The sequence below is a fragment of the Saimiri boliviensis genome, chromosome 7 (assembly GCF_048565385.1).
Source record: "Saimiri boliviensis isolate mSaiBol1 chromosome 7, mSaiBol1.pri, whole genome shotgun sequence".
In the NCBI taxonomy this organism is placed as follows: Eukaryota; Metazoa; Chordata; class Mammalia; order Primates; family Cebidae; genus Saimiri; species Saimiri boliviensis.
This window is the reverse complement of record NC_133455.1, coordinates 23,738,022-23,765,115: the sequence shown is the minus strand read 5'-3', so window position 1 is coordinate 23,765,115 and position 27,094 is coordinate 23,738,022. Positions and strand designations below refer to the sequence as shown.

General features: G+C 43.8%; 2 protein-coding genes across 5 annotated transcripts in view; one reads left to right on the top strand and one right to left on the bottom strand.

Annotated features, from left to right (window-relative positions):
* MMAB (metabolism of cobalamin associated B) overlaps positions 1 to 27,094 on the bottom strand; it is a 103,559-nt gene that overhangs the window by 13,651 nt on the left and 62,814 nt on the right. The window lies entirely within an intron of this gene.
* The window catches only part of UBE3B (ubiquitin protein ligase E3B), a 58,621-nt gene that overhangs the window by 5,634 nt on the left and 25,893 nt on the right, over positions 1 to 27,094 (top strand). For all 4 annotated transcript variants that reach the window (XM_010342896.3, XM_039471570.2, XM_074402265.1 and 1 more), the window contains 14 exons: positions 411 to 592; positions 730 to 850; positions 2,554 to 2,613; positions 2,981 to 3,085; positions 5,692 to 5,788; positions 7,040 to 7,125; positions 8,092 to 8,174; positions 15,107 to 15,212; positions 15,529 to 15,649; positions 16,920 to 17,097; positions 18,641 to 18,804; positions 20,423 to 20,590; positions 24,317 to 24,488; positions 26,541 to 26,659. In XM_010342896.3, the coding sequence (XP_010341198.1) occupies positions 432 to 592; positions 730 to 850; positions 2,554 to 2,613; positions 2,981 to 3,085; positions 5,692 to 5,788; positions 7,040 to 7,125; positions 8,092 to 8,174; positions 15,107 to 15,212; positions 15,529 to 15,649; positions 16,920 to 17,097; positions 18,641 to 18,804; positions 20,423 to 20,590; positions 24,317 to 24,488; positions 26,541 to 26,659 (1,741 nt within the window). In that variant the 5' untranslated portion in view covers positions 411 to 431. The remainder of the gene's footprint in view (positions 1 to 410; positions 593 to 729; positions 851 to 2,553; positions 2,614 to 2,980; positions 3,086 to 5,691; positions 5,789 to 7,039; positions 7,126 to 8,091; positions 8,175 to 15,106; positions 15,213 to 15,528; positions 15,650 to 16,919; positions 17,098 to 18,640; positions 18,805 to 20,422; positions 20,591 to 24,316; positions 24,489 to 26,540; positions 26,660 to 27,094) is intronic.

The window sequence follows — 27,094 nt, the reverse complement described above, 5'->3', positions numbered from 1 at the left end:
GTTGGTTTCCCAAATACCGGGGACTTCTCCAGAAAATTCAAATGTCTGGGAATCTTTGACCTACAGGAAACCTGGCTTGAATTAGAGTTTTATGGGTGGGATTGATTCCTTCTTTGTTCGTTCCTAAAGCTGGGCCTGCCCTTATCCTGTGCCAGGTGCTGTGCTCTTTCCCTTAAGAAGAAGTGATTATTTAATATAGGATATAGCATCCCTGGTTTTGGTGAGTTGCATGAAAGAGCCTGTAGGAGGTTGGGACTTGTGCTGAGAGTTGTTAGCACTTGGGAGGGTGTTGACAGGTCCTGAGAATCTCTGCTGCCCAGGTCCCTGCCCACTCTCTGCTCTTGGGCCCCTTTCTATGTGTGTTTTTCACACAACAATCTACAACACCTACTTGCCCATTTTCCTTGCAGGGTTTGTACAAGTTTGCAAACATGTTCACCCTGTCTCAGACCTCGAGAGCGTGGTTCATCGATAGAGCCCGTCAGGCACGAGAAGAAAGGCTCGTGCAGAAGGAGCGGGAGCGAGCAGCTGTCGTGATCCAGGCCCATGTCCGGAGTTTTCTCTATCGGAGTCAACTGCAGAGAGAGATCAGGTGAAGGCCAGGATCTCCCTAGCACATGCTTCTCTTGCTTCTAATTAATAGCAGATAAATGAGTTTTCTCCTAGAGTGCTTGAAAAGCCTTCCAGGTGCTACAAGCTGCTAATTTAAAATGTCTCTTTCCTTTCTAGGAGAGAGATTGATGACTTTTTTAAAGCAGATGACCCTGGGTCCACTAAAAGAAGTGCACTTTGTATTTTTAAGATTGCAAGGAAACTACTGTTCTTATTCAGAATCAAAGAGGATAATGAGGTAAAACAGTAGCAAACATACACAATACTTCCATATATCAGATCTTTTGTAATGATTAATATTAGTCTGTTATAGCAGCTTTATGAGGTAGTTATTGTCACCCCCACGTCCTGTTCCTTTAGTTTTTTTGTGACCTGTTTTGGAGTGATTATGCCCAGTGCTTTTGGGAATCTTTTCACATTGACCATTATAAGCACAAGTTGAACTTGGATGCATACAAAAGCCAGAAAGTTTAGTTAATAAGTAAAAAAAAAAACCCATGTATGAGATAAAACATAATATGAAATACAAATCATATTTAAACGGTAACTGACAGGCAGCAGTGGTGAGGACATCAAAGGAAATAGCAGGGTCTGTGACCTGTGCCATCCACGGGGAGCAGCTATACACCTCAATGGTGGACTCAGACTCTTGTTTTTTTTTTTTTTTTAAGAGATGCCAAAGATCTGGGTCTTCATGCTGAATGTCCTTTATTTATTTATTTATTTTCTGAGACAGGGTCTCACTGTCACCCCTGGAGTGCAGTAGCACTATCATAGCTCACTGTAGTCTTGACCTCCCAAGGCTCAACTGATCCTTCCATCTCAGCCTTCTAAGTAGCTGGGATTACAGGCATGTGCCACCACGCACGGCTAATTTTTGTATTTTTAGGAGAGGTGGAGTTTCTCCATGTTGGCCAGGATGGTCTTAGAACTCCTGATCTCAGGTGATCCTCCTGCCTCAGCCTCCCAAAGTGCTGGGATTGTAGGCATAAGCCACCATCAGTGTTCTAATTTATAAATCTTGGCAATTAATTTGAAATTTTTTAAATATCCTGCAAATCATACAAAACGTGCCAGTTGGCACCTTAGGGATTAGAATGATCAGCCTGGAAAATATAATCCCAGGAAAGCAGCTAGTTATCTATAATAGTACTAAAATGCCATTGAGGCATGTCTCCATTTCCAGCTGTTAGGCATTTGCTATTGTTAGGCTTCACATTGTACCAACCCTCTCTAGGCACTGGGGCCTTGGAAGGAAACAAGACAGGCAAGGTCTCTACCGTCAGCAAGCTCTTAGGCCAGCAGGAGAGGGAGGAGTATGTAGGCAGTGAACACATGATTACATAGATGAGGACAGGTAAGCTGGAGGAGGTGACCTTCATGTTATAGAAAAGGTAACTGCAGCTCAGTGTGGTAGGGCAGCCTGCCCGGTATCACATTGTTTAAGGGTAGATTGAGGATTGGTATAGCCAAAATGGAACCTGTTTTCTAGTTTCCTTTTGCATTGGAGGATAAACGTGATGATACAGCAGCCTTTGGCTGCTGTCTGTGAGGCAAAAGTCAGTATCCGTGGTACTGAGGAAATGGTAAACTGGAGAGCACAACTGAGACAGCAGCTGGCCTGCAGGAATCCAAGTCCAATTTGCCAGATTGATACTGTTTTTTGAAAGAAGCCTCGTTTTGAATACTTATGTGAAATATACCAGTTTCTAAAATATTTCTGTAGGATTACTCCAGTCCTTGGAATATCAGTTGGAGAACCCTTTAGCCTCTCTGATCTTCAGTGTCCTCATCTGTAGGAAGGGACTGCCTGTGATTATGTATGTGAATCACCTGGTATAATACCTGCACGTGCCAGGTGCCCACCGAAGACTTCTTTTCTTCATTTTCACTTTTTGATTGGTTTTGGGAATGTATAACCCACAGTGTGTCTCTTTGCAGAGATTTGAGAAGTTGTGTCGCAGCATCCTGAGCAGCATGGATGCTGAGAATGAGCCTAAGGTAAGTGGACGGGAGCCACAGTGCCTCCCACAAGCTCTTAAGGGCCAGCCTACTGGGCTCTGAAAGTTCCTGTTGAATGTTAGGATCAGTTTACACACAAATGCAAATAAGCAGTGGATGGAAAACGTGATTCCTTAGTTTCTTCATGATCCAAGTAGCTATGTTCTCCTGCCACAATTTTCTTACTAGGGTGTTTTGTCTTTGGGTTTAGTGTTAAAATAAGTCCTGTTTGCTGCTTATTCATCTGTTCAGGTCTACTGCTTTCTCTGGCACTGGACTTGACTAATAGGTCCATTTCCAACAGTTAGAGCATATGTGATATGATCTCAATAACAGCCCATGACATTCATCTTTTTCTCACTTGTAGGTTTGGTATGTGTCTCTGGCTTGTTCTAAGGACCTCACCCTCCTTTGGATTAAGCAGATCAAGAGCATTCTGTGGTATTGCTGTGAGTTTCTCAAGCAGCTCAAGGTAAAAAAAACAGAACAAAAACAAAAAACCAGAAACAATAAATGTGTGATTTTCACTTGGAGACTTTAGTCTGTATTTTCAGAGCCCCTGTCATTCAGAATTGCTAATTGAGCCCCTGCTCTGGAAGAGAGGAAGTTTGATGCTGTTATCAATACAAGCCCTTCTTTGGTGTGTGTCAGGCCCTTGACCCGCTTGCCCTGCCACAGCCTCCATGCCAGGGAATCTGTCATGTTCCTTCCTGAGACAGGGTCTCACTGTCACCCCTGGAGTGTAGTAGCACTATCATAGCTCACTGTAGTCTTGACCTCCCAAGGCTCAACTGATTCTTCCATCTCAGCCTTCTAAGTAGCTGGGATTACAGGCTTCCCGTTCATTTAATATCATCATCACTTTATGATCTACATCAGGCGTCCGCAAACTTTTTACACAGGGGGCCAGTTCACTGTCCCTCAGACCATTGGAGGGCCGCCGCAAACTGTGCTCCTCTCACTGACCACCAATGAAAGAGGTGCCCCTTCTTGAAGTGCGGCGGATGGCTGGATAAATGGCCTCAGGGGGCCGCATGTGGCCCGCAGGCTGTAGTTTGGGGACGCCTGATCTACATTATTAATGCTAGTCAGGCCTCTTGCTCAAGTCCAGAAGTCCAACATAAGCACAGCTAGTGTCACCTACAGGTTAAGCAAGGAAGAGAACATTGTGCTCTAGAATATATTCAGTAACATGGCAGCAGGGGATGAGGAGAGCCAGGTGTTTCTGGATTCTCTCTCATTGTTTTCTCTCATCCCTGCTCCCTTTTTGGGTCACCTCATCCTTTCCTGCTGTAATCATGGCAACCAGCAGTTTTGACTTTATAGTCTTACCCTGTCTTGACTAAAGAGAAAAGGGAGGCCTCCTCACCAATTCAAAAATCTGCATTTCTTGTAGGTCCAGTGAAATCCTGGGTTCATCTCTGAACCAGTCACAGTGACAAGAGGAATGGGGTACTGCCACTAGCCCAGCCTGGTCCTGTGCTCCCCCACCTTCTTCAGTGTTCTGAAAAGGATGGACAGGGTGTGTGAGCAGACATACACAAGAGCCTCTTCTACTTTGCACATAGGGAGAGAGAGGTTTCAGGGACAGAGGCTTGGCAAGAATGTAGGTAGCAGCTGAAAAATGGGATGAAAGTCCCTGGACTGCTTCCACGCCCCCCCCCCAACGCCACCCGCTGGCAGTCCATTCCCAGCCATCCCTCTTTGATTGCTCAGGAGTGGCTCTTATCCACGACCCAGCCAAGGCAGTGGTCAGCAACAAGCCACGCCCGGCTTGTCAGGCAAGACATGGCTCAGAGCAGAGTTTCTACATTCTGTTCCTTAGAGCCCTGGGAATCCACCAAAATGCCTCAGGGCCAAGTGGGCAGGGTATTTTCCTACCTGTGTTCGAGCCAGGCAGACCCTTGTTTATCTGCTCTCCGTGTGTACATTCCACAGCAGATTGCTCTTTGAGCGAACAAAAAAAGTTTATGTGAGGAAACCCATCAGGAGAGAAAGGCCACTGACTCTGGAGCCAGGAATATGCGAAAGTCAGTGCTGATTGCTCTGCTCATTTCCCAGGTGGCCTTGGACAAGCTGCTTCCCCTCTCTTACTGTTAATGAGCTTGGGGGTTTGGACTCGGTGATCTCCAAGGTCCCTTCCAGGTGTACTTGCTATAGGGTCTCTGGGCCTAGAGAGCAGTCAGGCCTTTTGCCTGACTTGGACTTGGTGAAAAAGTGGACTGTCATCAAAATTAGAACAGCAGGCCGGGTGCGGTGGTTCACGCCTGTAAACCCAGCACTTTGGGAGGCCGAGGCGGGTGGATCACGAAGTCAAGAGATCAAGACCATCCTGGTCAACACGGTGAAACCTCATCTCTACTAAAAATGCAAAAATTAGCTGGGCATGGTGGCACGTGCCTGTAATCCCAGCAACTCAGGAGGCTGAGGCAGGAGAATTGCTTGAACCCAGGAGGCGGAGGTTGCGGTGAGCTGAGATCGCGCCATTGCACTCCAGCCTGAGTAACAAGAGCAAACTCCATCCCCCCCCCCAAAAAAAAAAATTAGAACAGCAGCCAACATTACGTGGAGTTATCTGTGTGTCAGGCACTGTTCTTAGTGCATTGTACGCATTAATCCATTTCTCACAACAACCCTATGAGGAAAGCAGTGTTACTATTTCTGGTCAACAGATGAGGAAACTGAGGCAAAAAGAGGTTAAGAAACTTGCCTAAGCTCACACAGCTAGTAAGTGGTGAAGTCAGAAGGCTGAGCCCAGGATCCCTGTCATGCTCAATTGCATTTCTGCTCTGTTGCTGCAGTGTTCAGATAGACAGGCAGACACGTGTACACACAGCAAGCCAGCCCTGGTCATCTTGTTTTCTAGGAATACTCAATTCTCCATTCCCAGGAATCTGTGATTCCTTGTTCTTTAACTCCTGAAGTGGTCATTCTCCGAGAGGAAAAGAATGACGACTGACTTATCACCCTGACTCAGTGATTCCAGGCTCAGCTCCTGTAGAGCAGTTGTAAAATGAATACTTTGCTGTCTGAAATCAGAGATGTGTGTCTTCATCTTGCTCGGTTTATTGTTTCTAGCCTGAAATCTTGCAAGACTCCCGACTCATCACCCTGTACCTCACAATGCTTGTCACCTTCACAGACACTTCAACGTGGAAAATTCTTCGGGGAAAAGGTCTGTGAGACTTGGTTCAAATGTTTTCTAACTGACATTTCCATAGAGAACTTGGGGACCCTTTTTCCTTTGTAAGAAGCGTTTTTGCCACCACAGGCCTCAGGGGAGGCCCTGAGACCATGCAAATGAGGATGCCCTTGGCACTTACCGTCAGACTGCATCATAGTATCCAGAAAGCATTCACCATTTCGTGTTGTACTCTACCCTTTTTTGAATTTATGTTTGAAGGCGTGGTTCTTCCAGTAAATTTTTATAATTCCCACAGTGCCTTAGCCTCCAAGTGATAACCTTCACTTAAGCCTTGTCATTTTGCTTGGAAAATCATTAGGTTGTGAATAATTCTATTTTGCCCTTAAAATTTGCATTATAAAGCTGCCTCCTTCCCTGAAAAGTGTCCTTAGCCCTAAGTGTTTCATAAGGTCATTTCGTTCATCCGTTCAACAAGTAGCCTATATGTGCCAGACACTGCTAGGTGCTGGAGAGACAAAGATAAGCAAAACAGAAAGTGGTACTGCCCTTCAGGGACTTTAGGTCCCCCCTTCCTCACAAAACTTAGAGTCTGATGAGGAAAACAGTCATTAAATAGACGTTCATAGATGTAAAATGACAATAATGTGGTAAGTGCTTGGAAGGAAGTATGCAAGAGAAATGAGAGTGTCAGTAGAGTTGGGAGGCCTTGCTTGGTCTGGGGCTCTGGCTTTCCTGAAGAAGTGGGTGTGAGCGGAGAGCTGGAGAGAGAGCTGGGATTCACAGAAGGAAAAGCAGGGACGAAATGAAAAGCAGGAAAACTGCATGTGCAAAGGCTCCGGGTCAGAAAGGAGAGTTTGTTTCAGGCATGACCCTGACCTCTTGGAGGAAATCTAAAAATCGTTGAGTTCTGGGCCCTTCCAGGAAGCTCATGTCCCATTGAAGAGAGGAGGCATCCTCCCAGAGAAGACAGTACTAGGCCGTAGGAGGGAATTAGAAAAGGTGCTTCAGGAGCTCAGAGGTCAGAGATGTCACTTCTGGCTAGGGGTGTGACAGCACCCATCACGCAAGAGATGACTCTTGAGCCAGGCCCTCCAGGAGCATTAGCGTTTCAGATAGTCATTGCCTCCCTGTGCCCTGGCACCAGGCCGAAGGAAGGAGGAGGGCAAGCCAGGGAGCATTTTATTTCCTAGGGCCTTGGGTGTGGGACATAATTCCTGTCCCACATAAACAGGTCACATTATGGCAAGACATTTTTTTTTTCTCACTCTTTTCTTTGTTTAGGTGAGAGTCTTCGACCAGCGATGAACCACATTTGTGCAAATGTAATGGGACATCTCAACCAGCATGGATTTTATTCTGTGCTGCAGGTCTGTGACCCCTGCCCCCTAATATGTGACTTCTTCACTCCAACACCTGCACTTGGATTTTTACATTTGGGTTCCGCATACCTGGTGCCCTCCTCAGAAACACTTGTCATAGGAAGAGCTGGACGCCTGGTGTCATCTTTTCCCTTCCCCTGCCTTATCTCACTTGGAGGTCGGCCAGGTAAAGGGAGGACAGTGGTGCTGGGATCCCTTGAATGCTCTACATTTTTGGCTGTGAGGGTAGTCCAGTCTTTTGACATTTAAACTCTGGAAGGAGACCTCAGGGCTTTTTCCCTCAGATCCCTTCTTGGTTGATGTCTACAATCATATTTCTAGCTCTGTGTCCTCAAACAGCCCTTTCGTACCTTGTTACGAAAGCCTGATTGCTGTTTAAAGGCACTGTGGAATTCTTGTAATGTTGACTTCGCCCTTCCTTCTACCTGGCGCTGTGATGGGCTGCTTCCTGATTTGGTTTCATATGTTCCTCACAACAACCTTGTAAGGTGGTCTGATGGCAGGTGTCATGACTGGCAGTTATCTCAGTACAGGAAGCTTCTACTTCACACCATAACTGAATGGCTTCTAAAATAATATGGTGTCTTTACATTTCAAGTCTGGTATTATTTTTCTTAGCTGTTTTTTTAACTTTACTATTAAAGAATTTTTAACCATAATACTTAGAGAAAGAGTGGTAGAGTTAACCTCTACCCAATACTGTCTTCCCCTTCCTTTTATAAAAACACTGCATACGATATTTTTTTCAGAGACAGGATCACTCTGTCACCAGGCTGGCCTTAAGGAATCCTCCTGCCTCAGCCTCCTGAGCTGGGACTGTAGGCACAAGCCACCATGGCTGGCTTACAATACAGGTTTTTTTGTTTGTTTGTTTCCGAAGGACTCATTTTGCTTTTTTATGTACAAATGAATATAAAGTTGGTATCCTCTGACCAGTTAAAACATTCGTTTCAGATATTGTTAACCCGTGGCCTGGCACGACCCCGTCCTTGTCTATCCAAAGGCACTTTAACGGCAGCCTTTTCTCTAGCGTTGCGGTGAGTAAGAAACCGTAGCTGATGGTACGTTCTTGAATGCTTCCTCCTCTTGGTTTTCTTTTTTTCTCGTTACTGGTGTTAGGTGTAGACTTCCCTACTTTGTCAGAATTTACTGGAAGCATTGTTCTTAATGAAAGTGACACGTTTGTGACTGCCCAAACTTAATCTTCAGTCTGTACCCCTGACTATTACTGCAGTGTGATCTCTGGAAACTATTCAAAATGAATTGCTTTTATCTAAAAGAGGCCAAGATGCAATCATTTTTCCTTTTGAGATGTTAATTGACAAAACAAAAAACCTGAGAGCCAGAGAAGGCCCAGCAAAGGGCAAGGTGAGAGGATTAAGGAAATAATGTGAACACAGATGTAAAATGTTAGAATTTGGAGCACCAGAGAAGAGATGATGTTTACCTTCACTTAGTTTGAAGATGTTAGGTACCTAAGAAGCTAAGTAATTCATTATGGAAATTATACCTGCAATTCTGAGAATTGCCAAGTGTAAAAAGCTATGCTTATTCATAGGTGCAGAACATGTTTAAACTGTAGGGAGGAACACTAAGCTGGGGAGATGTTAATAAAATTTTGATCCTGAAAGGAAGAGTGTCCTGGCGGAACCAGTTTGGTGAAAGCTGCCTGCTCTGCCCTGTCTGTGGATCCACAGTACATCTTCATGTTGAGAGCTCTGAGAATGCCTGCTATGTTAGCAGGACCCCGTGGGCATATTTAACATATCTGACCGTGGAAAACCCCTGTCTTGTTTTTTGGATGCTGTTGATATCCCATGAAATCATTTTCCATGGGAAACCTATTTGGAAAATGATGGTCTAGACCAGGCGTCCCCAAACTTTTTACACAGGGGGCCAGTTCACTGTCCCTCAGACCGTTAGAGGGCCGCCACATACTGTGCTCCTCTCACTGACCGCCAATGAAAGAGGTGCCCCTTCCTGAAGTTCGGCGGGAGGGGGGCGGATAAATGGCCTCAGGGGGCCGCATGCGGCCTGTGGGCCGTAGTTTGGGGACGCCTGGTCTAGAACATGGGTTGGCCAAATTTTCTAGAAAGGGCCAGAGAAATATTTTCAGCTCTATGGGCCATACAGCCTCTGACACAACCACTCTGCCATTGCATCTTGAAAGCAGCCATAGATTGTACTTACACAAATGAGCATGACTCTCTTCCAATAAAACTTTATTTACAAAATAGGCCGTAGTTTATAAATATGGCCTAGTTTTTATAACCACTTTGTATAAACATGGCCTAGCTTTATAACCACTAGCCACAGGGGGCTGTTTAAATGAAAATTTATTAAAGTTAAATAAAATGAAGAGTTCACTTCCTCAGTTGCTTTAGCCACATTTCAAATGCTCAGCGGTCACATGTAACTAGTGGCAGTTCTGTTGGAGAAGGCTGATCTAGAGCAAGTGTGTCCGATGGAAATAGAGTTAGAGCCACATTTAAAAGGTCAAAAGAGGGCCAGGCGCGGTGGCTTATACCTGTAAGCACTTTGGGAGGCCAAGGCAGGTGGATCACCTAAGGTCAGGAGTTCGAGACCAACATGAAGAAACCCCATCTCTACTAAAAAAATAACAAAAAGTAGCCAGGCGTGGTGGCAGATGCCTGTAATCCTAGTTACTCAGGAGGCAGAGGCAGGAGAACTGCTTGAACCCAGGAGGTGGAGGTTGCAGTGAGCCAAGATTGTGTCATTGCACTCCAGCCTAGGCAACAGAGTGAGACCCCATCTCAAGAAAAGAAAAAAAAAGAAAGTAAAAAGAGGCCAGGTGCAGTGGCTCATGCCTGTAATCCTAGCACTTAGGGAGTTCGGGACCAGCGTGAGCAACATGGCCAAAACTCATCTCTACAAAAAAATACAAACATTAGCTGGGCACGATGGCATGTGCCTGTGATTCCAGCTACTCAGGAGTCTGAGGTGGGAGGGTCATTGGAACCAAGGAAGTCAAAGCTGCAGCCAGCTGTGATAGAGCTACTATACTCCAGCCTGGGTGACAGAATGACATCTGGTCTCAAAAAAAGAAGTCAAAATATAAGGGAAATTCAGTTTAATGATATATTTTTATTTAAACTAACATACCCAAAATGTTAGTTTTACATGTAATCAATGTTTTTTAATTATTTTAATTAAAATTAAATAACATGTTACATTTTTCTCTTCATGCCAAGTCTTCAAAACTGGTATGTATTTAGAGCACATCTGAATTCAGACCAGCCACATTTTTAAGTGCTCGGTAGCCACATGTAGCCAGTGGCTACTGTATTAGACCATGTGCCTCTAGAGGCTAGACCCTCACACAGAACACGACGTAACCGGTTATGCCATCATTAGTTATAGAAGTAGAACTAATTATCTAATGGACAATTGTACCTTTATTTTGTACTTTTAGAGAAGTTATGTGAGTTGTATTTAATGAGCTCTAATGTGTAGGTATAAACAGATTTTCCCAGAAGACTAAGATGCAGATTCACTGCAACTGTCCCTTCCCAAGTCACCCTGTGGGGCAGCTCATTCCGGCAGCATTGCCCCCAGTCCTCTGGCAGACACAGTGAAGGTCAGCACACTGATGCCCAAGCCCTCAAACTCAGGAGCAGCTCTGCCTGTCCCCCGACCCCCGCCCCTGCAACCTTGAAAGAACAGAAGCTCTAGGAGCACCTCACCTTTCTTTCCTGTCCAGCATCCCTCCCCTACCCTGGTGTGGTTGTAATTTACAAATGATTCACCAGTGTGCTCACATCCAATCATTCCACCACACTTCCCACACTTCCATTCTCCTATAAGAATATAACCAGCAGCCATCCTTGTAGTTTTTCTTCTCTGTGTATATTAGATTCCATTGAATCACTTGTTAAGGCCAGGCTACTCTAAAGCCTTTTTCCCAAATAGTACTTTCCCCCTCTGAATGTCTGTATATAATTGAACACAATCAGGATCTTTTAAAACAAGGTATCCGTGGTTTCATCATACAGGAGTATAGTGAAAGTAGAAAATCATCGGTGGTGTGCCAAGATATCTGTGGCTTTGTCGTACAGGAATATAGTGAAAGTCTACGAAATTGTCAGTAGTGTACCAAGCTAAAATTCATGGGCCACACATTGTTCTAAAACTTTTAAACACATTAACTGCCCCCTCACCACATTCTCTTGTCTCCATTTTATTTATTTGTGAGACAGGGTCTTGCTTTGCCATCAAGCGTGTAGTGCAGTGGCATGATCAGAGCTCACTGCAGCCTCAGACTCCTGGGCTCAAGCAGTCCTCTCACCTTAGCTTTCCATGTAGCTAGGACTACAGGCACATGCCCGGCTAATTTTTTTATTTTTAAAATTTTTTGTAGAGACAGGGTCTCACTATATTGGACAGGCTAATTTCAAACTCCTGGCCTCAAGTGATTCTTCTGCCTCAGCCTCTGAAAAAGTTCTGGGATTATAGGGGTGAGCCACCACACCTGGCTTATATTCATTGTATAGATGAGGAAGCTGAGGCCCAGAGAGGTTAAACTGTGCTCTCAGTCACACAGCAGGGAGTGGCCAGGCTAGAAACTAAACCCGGGCTGTTTACCTCCAGAGCTCATGCTCTTTACTTCTTATTCTTTGTGCTTGTCTCACATGTTGGACACATTTTTGTATTCTAAGAACAATATGTATTTTTTGAGTAAATAGCACATGGGAGCCGGGCGCGGTGGCTCAGGCCTGTAATCCCAGCACTTTGGCAGGCTGAGGCGGGTGGATCACAAGGTCAAGAGATCGAGACCATCCTGGTCAACATGGCGAAACTCCGTCTCTACTAAAAATACAAAAAATTAGCTGGGCATGGTGGTGCGTGCCTGTGATCCCAGCTACTCAGGAGGCTGAGGCAGGAGAATTGCCTGAACCCAGGAGGCGGAGGTTGCGGTGAGCCGAGATCGCGCCATTGCACTCCAGCCTGGGTAACAACAGCGAAACTCCGTCTCAAAAAAAAAAAAAAAAAAAGCACATGGGAACCTTCCCAAATTTGCCCTGTTCTTCACACTGCCATAGCATTGATTATCTGGACCTCTAGTTTGCCCAGGCACCTAGTCACATGCCCACTAGCCCTGGCTTCTGTTTTCCCCATAAGCCTGCCCAGCTCCCTGGTTGTACTGTGAGCTCTCTGTTAGCAGGGACTGTGCCTCAGTCACACCTTTTTTTTTATCCTTCTCCCCCCCCCACCCGCACCATGTCTAGCCCTGTTAAACATTCAACTAAGCAGTACACTTATAGACTTTGTCACCTAGGTGTACTTAAATGCAATAGCTAGATGTGGGCTAAAGAAAGATTCTGATGACCTCATGCTGGAGAAATTGGTAATAAGAAATTGAGGGAGACATAGGAGTGTTTGCAGTGTGTGTGATTTTTTTGAGTCTGGCCTTCTGCAGACTCAAAAGATCATACCCCTCCAAACATTGAGGTAGCCCTGCAGTCCTATAATTCGTCCACTGGTACCTCACTCTCAGTCAGTCAGGCCGAGTTACTTAGGGATGCAGCCCAGGCTGGAATCCCTAGGTTTTTGTGAGAACCCCCAGAGTCAGTCCTTCGTGCCCTTATAAAGATGCAGTCCTTTCCTTGCAAATGCAAAGTGACTGGTTGTCATTTCAGCAGCATTCTCTGTGGTTTGCTTTTCTTCTGTTTAGAGAATTGTGTTGTTCTGTTTTAAACCTCTTTCTAACATGCAGAAAATAATACGGTTCCCTTCTAGTGTGCCCCACTCAGATCAGAGAGGGTAGTTCAGTTTGTCAGCCTCATCTAGACAGGTGGTGAACACAGATACTGATATTTTCAGCATTTCAGCCTTATAAAAAGTCCTTGTTCCAAAAATGGTACTGTCGAAAGTGAAAGTGTATAATGCGAATTCTGAGTGCCTGAATACCAGTAACACCTCTGCTCATTGCTATTAGAGCACATTAGCTCAAACCAACCTTTTTCTCCCTCTGTAAGTTGTTCTCTTACATTTTTTCTACATGGCCTCTGAGTGATTTTTTTAAGATAACAACTTTATTGAAGTCTAATTCACATCTCATACACTTTGTTCATTTAAAGTATACCATTCGCGGGCGTTTAATATGTTCACAGAGTTGTGCAACCATCACCACAATCTAATTCCATGATATTTGATGACCCTGAAAAGAAACCTAATACCCATTAGCAGTCACTACCTTTTCCCTCTCCCCAGAACCGCTGGCAACAACTAATCTACTTTCTATCTCTGGATTTGCCTGTTTTGGACATCTCACATAAATGGGATCACGTAATATGTGGTCTTTTGCTACTGGCTTTTTTCACTTTGCGTAATATATTCAGGGTTCATTCATGTTGTAACATGGATCAGTACTTCATGGATTTTTATGGCCAAATAATATTGCATCATATGAATATACCACATTTGAGTTTTTTCTACTTTTTGGCTATTATAAATAGTGCTGCTGTCAACATTTATTTACAAGTTTTTGTGTAGACATATGTTTTCATTTCTCTTGGGCGTATTCCTAGGAGTAGACTTGCCTGGGTCATGTGGTAACTCCATGCTTAACCTTTTGAAGGATTGCCAAATTATTTTCCAAAGTGCCTGCACTATTTTACATTCCCAGGGTAGTGTGTGAGCATTCCAGTTTCTCCACATCCTTGTCAACCCTTGTTTTCTGTCTTTTTTATTTAGCCATCCCAGTGGATGTACAGGGGTATCTCACTCTTGTTTTGACTTCCAACTCCCTGGTAGCTAGTGATGTTGAACATCCTTTCATGTGCTTATCAACCATTTGTATATCTTCTTTAGAGAAATGTATGTTTAGATCCTTTGTATACTTTTTAATTGGATGTTTCATCTTTCCTGAGAGTTGTGAGTTCTTTATATGCTCTAGACACAAGTCCCTTTTCAGATAAGTGATCTGCAGGTGTGTTTGCTTCCATTTCGTGGGTTGTCTTTTGATTTTCTTCATAGTGTCTTCTGAATCACAAAAGTTTTAAACCTTGCAGAAGCACAACTTGCCTATTTTTTTCTCTTGACACTTGTGCTTTTAGTGCAGTATCTAAGAAATCATTGTCTAACCTGAAGTCTCAAAACTTTGCTCCTATGTTTTATTCTAAGAATTTTATAGTTTTAGTTATAAAACTAGTGTTTAGGTCTGTGGCTCGTTTCATTACTTTTTATATATGGTGTGGGTTGGGGTCATTATCTTATTTAATAGTATTTATCTTTTTTTGGTTATGGAAGCAATACATGCTTATTGTAGAAAACCTAGATAAAGCAGAAAAATGAAAGAAAAAATTTTTCTTGATTGTACAAGCAGAGATAAATTGTTAACTTTAATCCGTTGCCTCAGTCTTTTAAAAATATATTTATATTTGTGCTTATATTTTCAAACATTATACTTATATATTTATATATGTATATAGACATGATATACGTATATACATATGTGTATAAGTACATGACATGTATATATTATGTATCTATAGTGCATATATACTTTTAAATAAGTTGCTTAACTGAAGTATTATTGGCGAAGTATCACAGTGAACACACCTGGGTTAGCCCCACCAAATAGAGAAATTGATTATACCAGCACTCCAAAAACCCCTTTTTTCCCTCCCTCCCCATCACAAACTCCTTCCTCCTCCATGTATATAGTTTCTCATTCTGCCTTTTTTAAAAGTTCATTATAGCATGAGCATTCTCTCATGTCAGTAAAATTTCAAAAATTGATTTTTCATAGCTGGACAGTATGGCATGAGCGACTGTACCGTCACTGATGTACCCATTTCCCTAGTGTTTGTCCCCAGTTTCAGCCTTCAGTTTTTCCAGAAATCCCATGAAGCATAATTTCTAGGATTTGAGCATGTTGGTGGGGTTGTCCTTTTGTTCTGGATGCACACGGAGACCTGTCTGAATGAGTGGATCTGTCTATGTCTAGCCCTGTGATTGCTGCACAATTCTCAGACAATCTGATTCGGCCGTTCCTCATCCACATCATGTCTGTGCCTGCTCTGGTGACTCATCTCAGCACAGTGACCCCTGAGGTAAGCAGGCTCTGTGAGTTCCCCCCGAAAACCCAATTCCGTTTTTGCTTTTCTTCTTAGTCATTAGAAAGTAAAATGGCTTATCCGCTTAGGTGCTTCCACACCTCCCTTTAAATTGTTCTTCGGGACCAGTGGCCATGATAGACACACTTGTGTTAGCATCCCAAAGAAGCGGGTTCTCGTCTGTGTCCATTTTCTTCTTGGTATTTGCCAGCACATTCCGCATAAGCAGGGGTGATCTGCAAGTGATCAAGTTCACTCTCTAGCAGGAAACTTCCTGGCAGTTGCTGGTTTAACAGTCTGCCATTGTTTGCAGCGCCTCACTGTTTTAGAATCCCATGACATGCTTCGTAAATTCATCATATTTTTAAGAGACGAAGATCGATGCCGTGATGTATGTGAAAGTTTAGAAGGATGCCATACGCTTTGTCTAATGGGTGAGTATCCTTGGCTGGAATTTGACTGTATCCTGGCCATCAGGAAAGCACACATGTTTTGCCTGTCACTATTCTAGAGATTTAGTTGTTTATTGTAACAATTGGAAGTGCTTACAATAAAAAACACATATTTAGGTAGACATTTAAAATAGACATGTCAATTAAACTCACATGGAAAATATACCAGCCTGGCAAGCTAGTTAAGAGACTATTAATGAACATTAGATGTCAGTCTTTAGCTTCCTGGCAGTCAAGGAGAAAGTGAAAATGTGGTGAGTTGCCTGGATAATTCTCATCTCAAGGGGAAGAGAGGGAGTAGTTAGGTGGGGCTTATATCAGAGTAGCATCTGTTTTACAGTGTTTTCATTATAGATGGAAGAAAGGGTTTGTGAATAAAAGCATTTGAAAACAGCAGAGGCACAGAATTCTCTTTGTCAAATTTTAGATAGAAAAAGTTCTTTTTTTTTTTTTTTTTGGAAGGCAGGGTCTCACTGTGTCACCCAGGCTGGACTGCAGTGGCATCATCATGTCTCACTGTATCTTCAGCCTCCTGGGCTTGGGTGATTGTCCCACCTCAGCCTCCTGAGTAGCAGAGACTACAAGCACACGCTACCATGGCCACCTAATTTTTGTATTTTTAGTGGAGACAGGGTTTCACCACGTTGTCCAGACTAGTCTCGGACTCCTGGGCTTGAGCAATCTACATACCTTAGCCTCTCAAAGTGTGGGATTATAGGCATGAGAAAAAAAGGTCTCTGGGGCTTAATTTCATGAGGATTTCGTGGTACGAGCCTTCACATGAGTGATATTAGATAACTGGTAAACACTGAATAACAGTGATTTCCTAGGACATTCAGATATTCTTCAAAGGTTATTTCTTATGTTGACCTGTGATTTTTAAGCAGTAATATAATATTAACATGTAATACTAACTACCTCTTAATCACTTACCTCTGTGTGCCTTGTGTACCTCATATGGAGAGTGGGAATCATTCCAATCTTCCAAATGAAGAAACACGTTTGAGACATGGGTTGATGGCCATAGTACACCTTGTCTGTGGCAGAGCCGGGATTTGAAGTCAGCTCAACCTGTTTATTACCTTTGCACCACACAGCAGCCTGTGGCACTGACAGGTGCCCCTTATGTGGAAATTTCTTCCTGCACATGGGGTGTGGCTGCCTGAGCCACAGGCAGGGAGCAGGGCCAGGAGGCACCAAAGTGTCAAAGTGTCCGTCTGAGCCCATCATACTCAGCCTTCTCTCTCTGTAGGCAACCTCCTACAGTTGGGCTCTCTCAGCCCCAGGGTGTTAGAGGAGGAGACGGATGGGTTCGTGAGTTTGCTTACCCAGATGCTGTGCTACTGTCAGAAGTACGTGTCCCAGAAGAAGTCCAACCTGACCCACTGGCATCCTGTCCTTGGCTGGTTCTCTCAATCTGTGGACTATGGGTGAGTCCCAGATGCAAATCACTGTCTTTTCTGCCTCTCTCCCACCATCTTTTTCTTCCAGTTTGTGGTGTTTTGTTTCTTATTACAAAAATATAGTATGTATTCGTTATGTATTAATAAAGTGTGAGGAAGAACAAAAGCAGATAAAAACCAGCCCATGATCCTATAAACCAAATAAAACTTGACTGAACATCCTTTCAGTCTTCCTGTCTAGATATGCTACTCGTTTTTTGCAAAATTGAAATAATATTGTTTTGTATTTTGTTTCTTCCGTTCAGTTATGAACCTTATCTATCAATGTTTTTTCTTCTTCGCTGTCACTTTTATTGCTTGAGTAGCCCACCATGTTTTGGAGGTGCTAAAACAAGACAAATGATTTAAAGGGAATAGAAATCACTTAAAATCCTTTTCAAAAGGTGGAATATAAATTTTAAAAAGTTTAAGAACTTAAAAACATGAGAAACACTCAACTAGAAGAAGAGATAGCAAGTAAGGCACAGCTTCACGAATTTGAAACATGTACCTGAGCTGAGATAAAGTGGTTTTCAGACAGGAACTGGCTCTGCTGCCCAGCCGTTTTCTTGTTCACAAATCTGCCTAAGGCATGGTTTCCCTGGCAGTTACCTTGCAGCAGAAAACTAAAGGCCAAGGAAGGAAATGCCCAAATTTGCCGTTTTTTTGTACCTGAGTGACATCCCTGGGTCCTGTCTAGTTAAAAAGACTCATTGCTAGGGAATAGCCTGCCCCAGTGTGGCACCTCAGCCTGAAGAAGATGGGGCGGAGGGGCTGAGAGTCGGGAGGCTGTGGGAGATGAGTGAGGCGGAGCAGCACCTTCATGGGCAGCCTGCTCTCCACTCCACTTCCTCTTCTTGGAGGGACTTGGATGACTTGCTTTACCTCGCTTTCCACATCTGAAATGTGGGGATAACTTTCGAAGACCCTTTGATAGGCCTTTCTGGAAGGATTGAATCAGATAATGCATGTAAAGCACCTACCAGCAGGCCTGGCCGTGCTCAGGAGTGGTGGCTATTAACAATATGGTGATGAGTGTGGGAACCAGTAGAGGTGTCACCTCACCTTCTTGAGCAGGAAGGTGACAGCAGATTCCAGGAATTTGAGGGGTGCTGAGTGCAGTATGGAGTCTGGCAAGGAAGCCCTGGAAGACAGGGAAACACTGAGGAGGCTGCCGCATCATCTAGATTTGGCCCCCACCACTTGCAGGCCAGCTGTGCGTGGGGAGCAGGGCAGCAGGTACAAGGTTGTTTTTGTCAACTGGGTGGTAGCAAGTGTCTTCAAGAAGAGTGTGACTCATGGAGCCTGGGGACCTGGGGAAAGCAGACAAGATGAAGAGTCGGTGCCCTCAACAAACCAGACCCTCAGCAATGATTTGTTAGTTCCGCTTTTTATTTTTGTAATCTTTGCCGTGTTGAGTGCCGGGTCCTAGTTACAGCTCCTAGCGGAAGGCTATTAGGAGCTGTGTGGGCTGGCCCTGGCCCTGCATCAGATGGAACTGACAGACCCGGTCTCCTCTGCTCTCTCATAGCCTTAATGAGTCAATGCACTTGATCACCAAACAGCTGCAGTTCCTGTGGGGGGTCCCGCTGATCCGGATCTTCTTCTGTGACATCCTGAGCAAGAAGCTGCTGGAGAGCCAGGAGCCAGCCCACATGCAGCCAGCATCCCCGCAGAATGTGCTCCCAGTGAAGAGTGAGTGGCAGGAGCAGGCCTGACCCTGTAGCTCTGCTTGGCTGAAGTACAGCTCCTAATTCTTCCTGTGTGGATGTCTGCTCTGTTTGTGGGATGCTCTAACTTTGTTTTTGTTGTTGTAATTCTTATTGTTAGAGACAGGATCTCACTCTGTTGCCCAGGCTATAATGCAGGGGCAGGATCATAGCTCACTACAGCCTCCAACTCCTAGGCTCAGGTGATCCTCCTGCATCAGCCTCCCAAGTATAATAGCTGGGACTACAGCTATTATAGGCGGGCACTGCCATGCCTGGCTAGTTTTTTTTCTTTTTAATTTTTGTAGAGATGGCCTTACCATGTTGCCCAAATTTGTCTCAAATTCCTAACCTCAAGCGATCCTCCTACCTGAGCCTCCCAGAGTGCTGGCTTGACATACGTGAGCTGCCACACCTGGCCTCTAGCTTGTTCCACAACAATTTTGAGGCTTCTTAGGTTACTAAGTTCATATATAGCACAACAGAAGATCCATAGGAATAGAAAACGAGGACTGGGTATGTAGAAGTAGGTGAACAAAATCAAGATTGGGTCATAAAAGCATATCCACACGTATATGTTCCATTAGGGCCACTGTGGCTCCCTGTGAAATTTCAGAAACCAACATGAAAAGGGATCTGTAGATGCTTTCTTCTAATTCTTAGAAGTAGAGTTTTTCTGAGTTCTTGAGAAAATAAATCTCCCATGTGGATTCCTCGTAAAGGAGCCACTCACTGAACCACAGGCAGGGGTAGCCCTTTTAGTGGCTTTCCTATTGCAGGGTTAGTAATGGGTTCTTATTGCACACTGATAAAAAGTATGGAAACACCACTAACACACAATTTGACAGTGTTATCTGCCTGTGGCAGGTTTTTAGGTTCAGGATGTCTATTCTGCTACTCAGTGTCTCGTAACTAGCAGTGAGCATGGGCTCAGCAAATGTAACTCCAGCAGGATATCAATGGGAAGGTTGAAAACAGGTGGAGTGTCATTCAAAACCAGGTGTCACAACGAGAGGTTATCACGCTTTACTTCCCTCTAAAGCAGGCGTCCCCAAACTTTTGACACAGGGGGCCAGTTCACTGTCCCTCAGACTGTTGGCGGGCCGCCACATATTGTGCTCCTCTCACTGACCACCAGTGAAAGAGGTGCCCCTTCCTGAAGTGCGGCAGGGGGGCGGATAAATGGCTTCGGGGGGCCACATGTGGCCCGCAGGCGGTAGTTTGGGGACGCCTGCTCTAAAGGCTCTGAAAATGGAGATGCAGCCAGAGTCCCTGCCTTTGCCCCTCTTCCCCTAATACAGGCCTCTGAATTTTTACCTTTGTGGGTTTTGAAATTTGGTGATTTTTTGGTATAAAAATCCCATGTAAGATTTGAATATATCTGGCTTATTCTGAGAAATTTTTGGATATTCTGAAGGGTTGTACCTCAAAACCTATTGTTAATGTTTTTCTAAATTATCCCAAAAAAACGAATTGCATGAATTGCCCCACTGTCTGGCCCTGGCTGTACATTTAGAGCTTTATTGAAATGCTCTTCCTTTTCCATGGTGGAGTTTGGCAGATGGCTGAGCTTCTGCTCACATTTCTTCTTTTCTCCGTGCCAGGTCTCCTAAAGCGTGCTTTTCAAAAGTCGGCATCAGTGCGGAATATTCTCAGGCCTGTCGGGGGTAAACGGGTCGATTCTGCAGAAGTCCAGAAGGTGTGCAACATCTGTGTCCTCTACCAGACTTCGCTGACGACTCTCACACAGATCCGGCTGCAGATACTCACAGGTTCGCAGTCCCCAAGGAAGCCTCTTCACCTCTCGCATCTGGCAGGCAGTTTGTCTTAACAAAAGTCGATGTTTTTTTCTGGCTTCTTTGACTCAGAAAATAGATTCTGAAGGAGAGTGTTTTTGAGCTGTTCCTCTTAGAGGTTGGTACACCTCAGCTAAATTGCTCATGCTAACCTCAATCATAGCACTTCCATTTCATTCCTGTTTTGTGACTCTTACTTTAATTATGAAGTACAATTTACTTTTAAAAAGTTTTTCCATGCCCAGAGCTATTTGTTTAAAAAAAAATTATGTTTTCTGAGTAAAGAAACAAAAAAGATAGGGTTGCCAAAAAAAAGAAAACCACTTCTAATTCCACAATCCAAACTGTGCCTGAGTGTACTGCACATATAAAATATATTTAAATCAAAATATGTAGCACTATGCTTCCCTTTCCAGTAATCACTTTACCGTGTCACAAGTACCTCATTTTTAATGGATGCATAGTATCTCATCACATGGATATGCCAAACATTTTCCTTTTTAGCTTAACATGGAGGAAAGTCTGCTCTGTGTTATAACATGGTCATAACAACAATTGTTGTTATGAATTGGTCTTATAAGTACAAAAGGCCTTTGTAAACCGTAAAAGCCTTTTATTACATGAAGGATTAACAACTTCTCTGCTGCATTTTACGTTTTTTAAAATCATAAATCACTGCTTCTCTTTCACACTTGTTTATCCATTCTGCAAATGTTTATAGAGCACCCCTGTGTGCCAGGCATTGAGATTACAGAGGTGAACGAGACAGCCAAGTTCTTCGTTCTCGAGGAGATTGTATTTTAGTAGTGGGAAGACCAAAAATAAGCAAGTGAAAAGGAGGTTTCATATAGTGACAGGCACTGTGAAAATGAAAATGCTGAGACACAATGTTGGCTTGGGCTACAGCAGGATTTCTCAGCCTCAGCATTATGGATGTCTTGGGCTGGCCCATTCTTTGTCATGAGGGGCTGTTTTGTGTGTTTGGGGTGTTTAGCAGCCCTGGTCCCTACTCATAGTTGCCAGTAGTACCTTCCCATCGAGCTGTGACAGCCAAACATTTCTTCAAATTTGGCATTCAGCCAAATGCCCCCTGGGAGGCAAAATCATTCCTGGTTGAAAGCCACTGGCCTAGTGTAGTAGCAATGGAGATAAAGGCAGGAGGATTTAGATTTGTTTTAGAGGTAGAAGCTATGGTTCTTACTGGTAGGTTGGATTTGTGAGCATGAGGACTAAAGATTTTAAAGAAGATACCAGCTTGTTGGCCCAACCACCTGTGTGGATGGTAGTGCTGTTCACTGAGCTGAGGAAGACCAGGGCCTGTTGTGGGGGAGTCTGTTGTGTTGTGGCAGTGACAAGGGAAAGGGGCCTGCTGGGCATGCTGGCAGAGGTGACACTCCGGGAGCCCTCAGCCGAGGGCTTACAGCCACGGGCAGGTTTCCCAAAGATGAACAGGGGAAGGAGAGACTATACCTGGGGCAATACCATACCTGGGGCACCCCAGCGCCTATCTTGAGTGAGAGGATTTGAGGTCGTGGTTTGTGTCCAGCTTGTTAAATGAGCTCACGCTGAAGCTTATTTTCCCAAGTGAGAGAATCCAAATACAGATTTTTTAGTCAACTTGAAAATACACACTTTAAGGATGAAGATAAGCTAGTCTAAAGTACATATTTGATATTCAGTCTATTTGTTTATTACTATGCATCTTAAATTAGATTATAGGAAATAACACTTGTTTTTAAAATACTGCTGTTTTTCTACTCACAACTTAGGAAGTGTCTGTTCGTGCTCCTCACACGCATCTGGCAGCCCTGGCGCCGCTGCTGGTCTGTCTGCTATTGGTGTCAGGCCCAGCGTCTCCATCTCTGTCTAAGTGGCTTGATGTGCAGCCCCTGTTGAATCAGTGTGATGCTATGAGCATTCTGGGCTACGCTGCATGAATCCTTTGCACAGAACTCGAGGACACTTGCTTTCTTTCTTTGACCTATAGGACTATGTTTGTGATCTCCACAGTGTAACTATTTCCTCTGTTTCTTTTTTAACCTGTTTTTGAGTTGTGAGATTTTCACATTCTTGGGTGTGTTTGATAAAACATAGGCAGTTGAAAGACTAGTCATAAGGAGGCACCTATGTCATCACCAACAGATCAAGAAAGTCTTGCTTCTTAAAGGCTTCTTTATAACCACATCCTCCTACCCTAGAAAATGTGACGTCTAACCTCGAGCCATAATCACTCAATGGATACAATTCTTGGCCTCCTTTAGAATTCCTTCAGTTCACCCTCTAAGCATCCTTCACTAGCACTGATGGAATTCCCCAACTCCCACCCCTGGCTAATACACCTTCCCCAAACAGTTCTTTATTCAAAACTAAATAATTCAGAGAGTGCCCTATAGGATGAGCGGTATTATAAGGGCTCAAATACAAGGTGACTTTGCTTTTCTGAGGAACACACCTTACTGTGTATTCAGTGACACATGGCATTTCAGATCCAGCCTTTCCAAGTCAGTAGCTGCATTATCATACGTTAACTCTACCGGTGGTGCGGCCCGTGTGTCTGAGGTCTTGTAGCCATAGGAAGCAAACTTAGAATGCCCTCTGTGTTCCCTTTTGCTTCCTCAGGGTTCCGTTTTTTGTGTATTTCAGAGCATCCTACCACAGTCATTCAACTTTATTTCCACTTTCAACATAAGTAGAATAATAGAGGTAGATGGGAGGAAGCTTTGCCAAAGGTGGTGAACCTGCAAGATGGTTTAAGGCAGGGGTCAGCAGACTACCATGTGGGGGCCAAATCCAGCCCACTACTTGCTTTTGTTAGAACAGAGCTGAATCTGTTTCTTTATACATTGTCTGTGGCCACTTTTGTGCTGTAGTGGTAGCACTGAGTAGTTGTAACAGTGTTAAACTAAATTTGGCCTGAGGATGCCTCCATATTTGCGTCCTTAGGTAAGGAACTGCAGCCCAGCTTAGTATGTAAACTGACTAGAAGTCTGATTTAGGAGATTTCAACAAATAGCTGCCAATCACAGCAGCCAAGCTTCAGTCAGTCACAGGCAGCCATCTAGTCAGACCATTTTCAAGTAAGGCAAAGCCGAGATGTAACCAATCAAGCTGTCTCTGTATCTCACTTTGGTTTTGGCCCTAAGTGTTGCCTGCCCAGAATACGGACTGGAGCTGTCTGAACCTCTTCTGCTTCCGAGGCCTGCCTGATTGATTGTTTTTTGCTGAAACTCAGCTAGATTTAATTCAACAGCAGAGACTTTCTGGCGCACAGTGCCTAAAATATTTACTCTTCGACTGTTTTCCGAAACAAATCGCTGATCCCTGATTTAAGCATAAGTGCTAAGTCAGACCTGAGTTCTGTTCTTGGCTCTGACACATAGGCTGTGTGATTTGGGGCCAATTATTAAGTTGTCCGCTTCAGTTTCCTCCTGTATAAGATGGGGACAATATGGGGCTCCTGAAAGTGGAAAGCAAACAGTACATACAGAGAATGGTGCCTGGCACATAGTCAGCACCCACTAACTACTGACTGTTACCATTGTTACTCTCGTGGTGATAATGCTTTTCTCAGTAATCCCACCTTCTCACACACATTGCATGTTCATGAATAGGTTTAGTGTTTTGTTTTCCTACTGGGTAGGAGAAATAACAGACCAGGTGGAGTCCCAACCTGAAGATTGGGTTTCTCTGTCTTTTTTCCAGGTCTCACTTACCTTGATGACCTGCTGCCCAAACTGTGGGCGTTTATCTGTGAGCTCGGGCCCCACGGAGGGTTAAAGCTCTTCTTGGAATGCCTGAACAATGACACTGCAGAATCCAAGCAACTCTTATCCATGCTGATGCTGTTCTGTGACTGTTCGCGGCACCTCATCACGTACGTTGACTGCTGTGGGACTGAATTCCTTTCCTAGGATATGGAGAGACCAAATACAGTGTCAGTGAGGAAGTCATTGCTAATGTGATTACTGCAAACATTAGGACCTGTGTGGGAGGCCATCGTAAGAACTAGGCATTTACCAAGTAAGCAGCGTGCAGTAAACATTCAGCAGTTTTTAGGGTGGGGTCCTGGGAGTTAAAAGTTCCCGTCCTTTCAGGGAAGCTGGTCAGTACCACCGGGTGTGGCTTGGGGGGTCTCCCAGAGATGGGTTTAGATCATGGCTGTAGTTCCTGTCCTTTCAGGGAAGCTGGTCAGTACCACCGGGTGTGGCTTGGGGGTCTCCCAGAGATGGGTTTAGATCATGGCTGAGCTATTTATTCACTGTGCCGGCTAGATTCCTAGAAAATTCAGTGTCAGAGAGCCGGGATACAGATCCTTGCCGAGCAGGTCTCGAGAAACCCTGAGCAAGGGATCAAATATCCAACCTCTCTGAGACTCAGTTGACTCATCTGTAAATGGGAATAACAATAGCACTTACCTTTTAGGCACATGGTAGGGATTAAAAGAGATAATTAATCTAAAGTACTTAGCACCGTCCCTGGCACATAGGATGAGTTCAATACTTGTTGGCTCTTATTATTACCAAGCCAACCTTGAGCAAGTTTCTTAACGTCTTTGAGTCTGTTTCCTTATTAGAGTAGAGAGAATATTCCAATCCAATAGAGGGTATGTGAGAAAGAAAAGTGCATCAAATACTTAATTCGATGCCTGGCACAGAGTGGGAGATTAACAAATGCTAGTCCCATTTCATTCTTTTATTTTTTAAGCTTGTGCATCTCCTTGTATGTTTGTTATTCTTTTCATTCCACCTTTTCCCAGAAGGTTGGTGAAGAATTGTAGGATAGAATGGACCTCAGGTAATTGTGTTCAGGATGGAAGACGTTATCAGGAGAGGAACAGGGACATGTAGGTTGGAGGTTGGGTGAGCATCATGGAGGAACTCACTGAGCAGTTGGAGGCAAGAGCAGGGGTCTAGTGCAAGTGAAGTCTTCCTTAATCACTGGATAAGGGGTAAACCAAGAGTGAATCTTATTCTAGCTGTGGAGCAACGTTAGGAAGTGTTCAGATAGAGCTATGTCTTAAATGATTCGTTATTCATATATTCGTTTAAACATTTACTTATTTACTCACAAATGCTTACCAAGTACCTGCTAAGTATAACTAGTATCTGTCTTAGATATGGAATAAGATTCTTAAATGGTTGATTTATTCATATAGTCTTTCAGACATTTATTCATTTACTCACAAATGCTCACCAAGTACCTACTGAGTGTCACTAGTATCTGTCTTAGATATGGAATAAGATTTGACAGCTTTCCTCAGTAAACACCAACTCTCAGTCAAGGTTCCCTGATAGTCAGGCATGAATAAGGAAGGCGTAAATTCAGGTGTGAATTAAGAAAGTGACACAGTCAGATCCTTATGAATAAGAAAAATAAAGAGTACAGATTTTTTCTTAATTATATTTTTTAATTTTTTACTATGGTCAATTTCACATTAATGCAAAGTAGAAAGAATAATATAATGAACCCTTATGTGCCCATTGTCAGCTTCAACAGTACCAACTCACAGCCAGTTTTGCTTCATCCAGACGCCCACCTGCTCTTCTCTCCCACATTATTTTGAAGCAAATCCTAGATGTCATATCATTTTCTCTTTATTTTATTTTACTTTAAGTTCAGGGATACATGTGCTGAACTTGCATAGGTATACATGTGCCATGGTAGTTTGCTGCACCTGTCACCTGGTCATCTAGGTTTAAACTCCGCATGCATTAGGTTTTTGTCCTAAGGTGCTCTTTCCCATTTCCCCCCACCCCCTGATGATATGATATCGTTTTTTTCTGTAGATTTTACAGTAAGTATCTCTAAAAGATAAAGCTTATTTCTCAACCTTGTTTATTTTGTCCATTAAGCAATACAGATCTCTCTTTTTTTCTCTTCCCCTTTCTTCAGTGTGGAATTCTGAGTAATTTTCTCTCTGATTTAGGATCCTTGATGACATTGAAGTTTACGAAGAACAGATTTCATTCAAATTGGAAGAGCTGGTCACCATCTCCTCTTTCTTGAATTCTTTCGTGTTTAAGATGATCTGGGATGGAATTGTAGGTAAGATAAAAGGTGTCTGCTGTTTTTCAGTCGATGCCACACTCAGGGAGGCCGAAGAGTCTATAGCATCAACTGATTCTTAGTTCTGTTGTCTATCCAAGTTAATAGAAGGTGCACATTTCTTCCCATAATTGGAAGTTTTCTTTCTTCACTCTCTGTTTGTGACCTCTTAAGATAGTGGTATGGTTATAGAAGTCTTGCTCTCCCAGGCTTCCTTCAGGATTTGCATGTATGTGTCAAGGATTATTAATGATGATTAATTTTGCCCTGAATCCCCTGTTGATTCTTCCAGTTGATTTCCATGAAGATAAAACATGTGCCAGTTCACACCTGAGATGTCTCCAATTGTTCAGGACAAAGCTCCTTAGACTAAAAAGGCCCTTCGGATGACACACTAGTGGGAGGCAGCATGAGTGATTTTGTCTGAGAGGCACT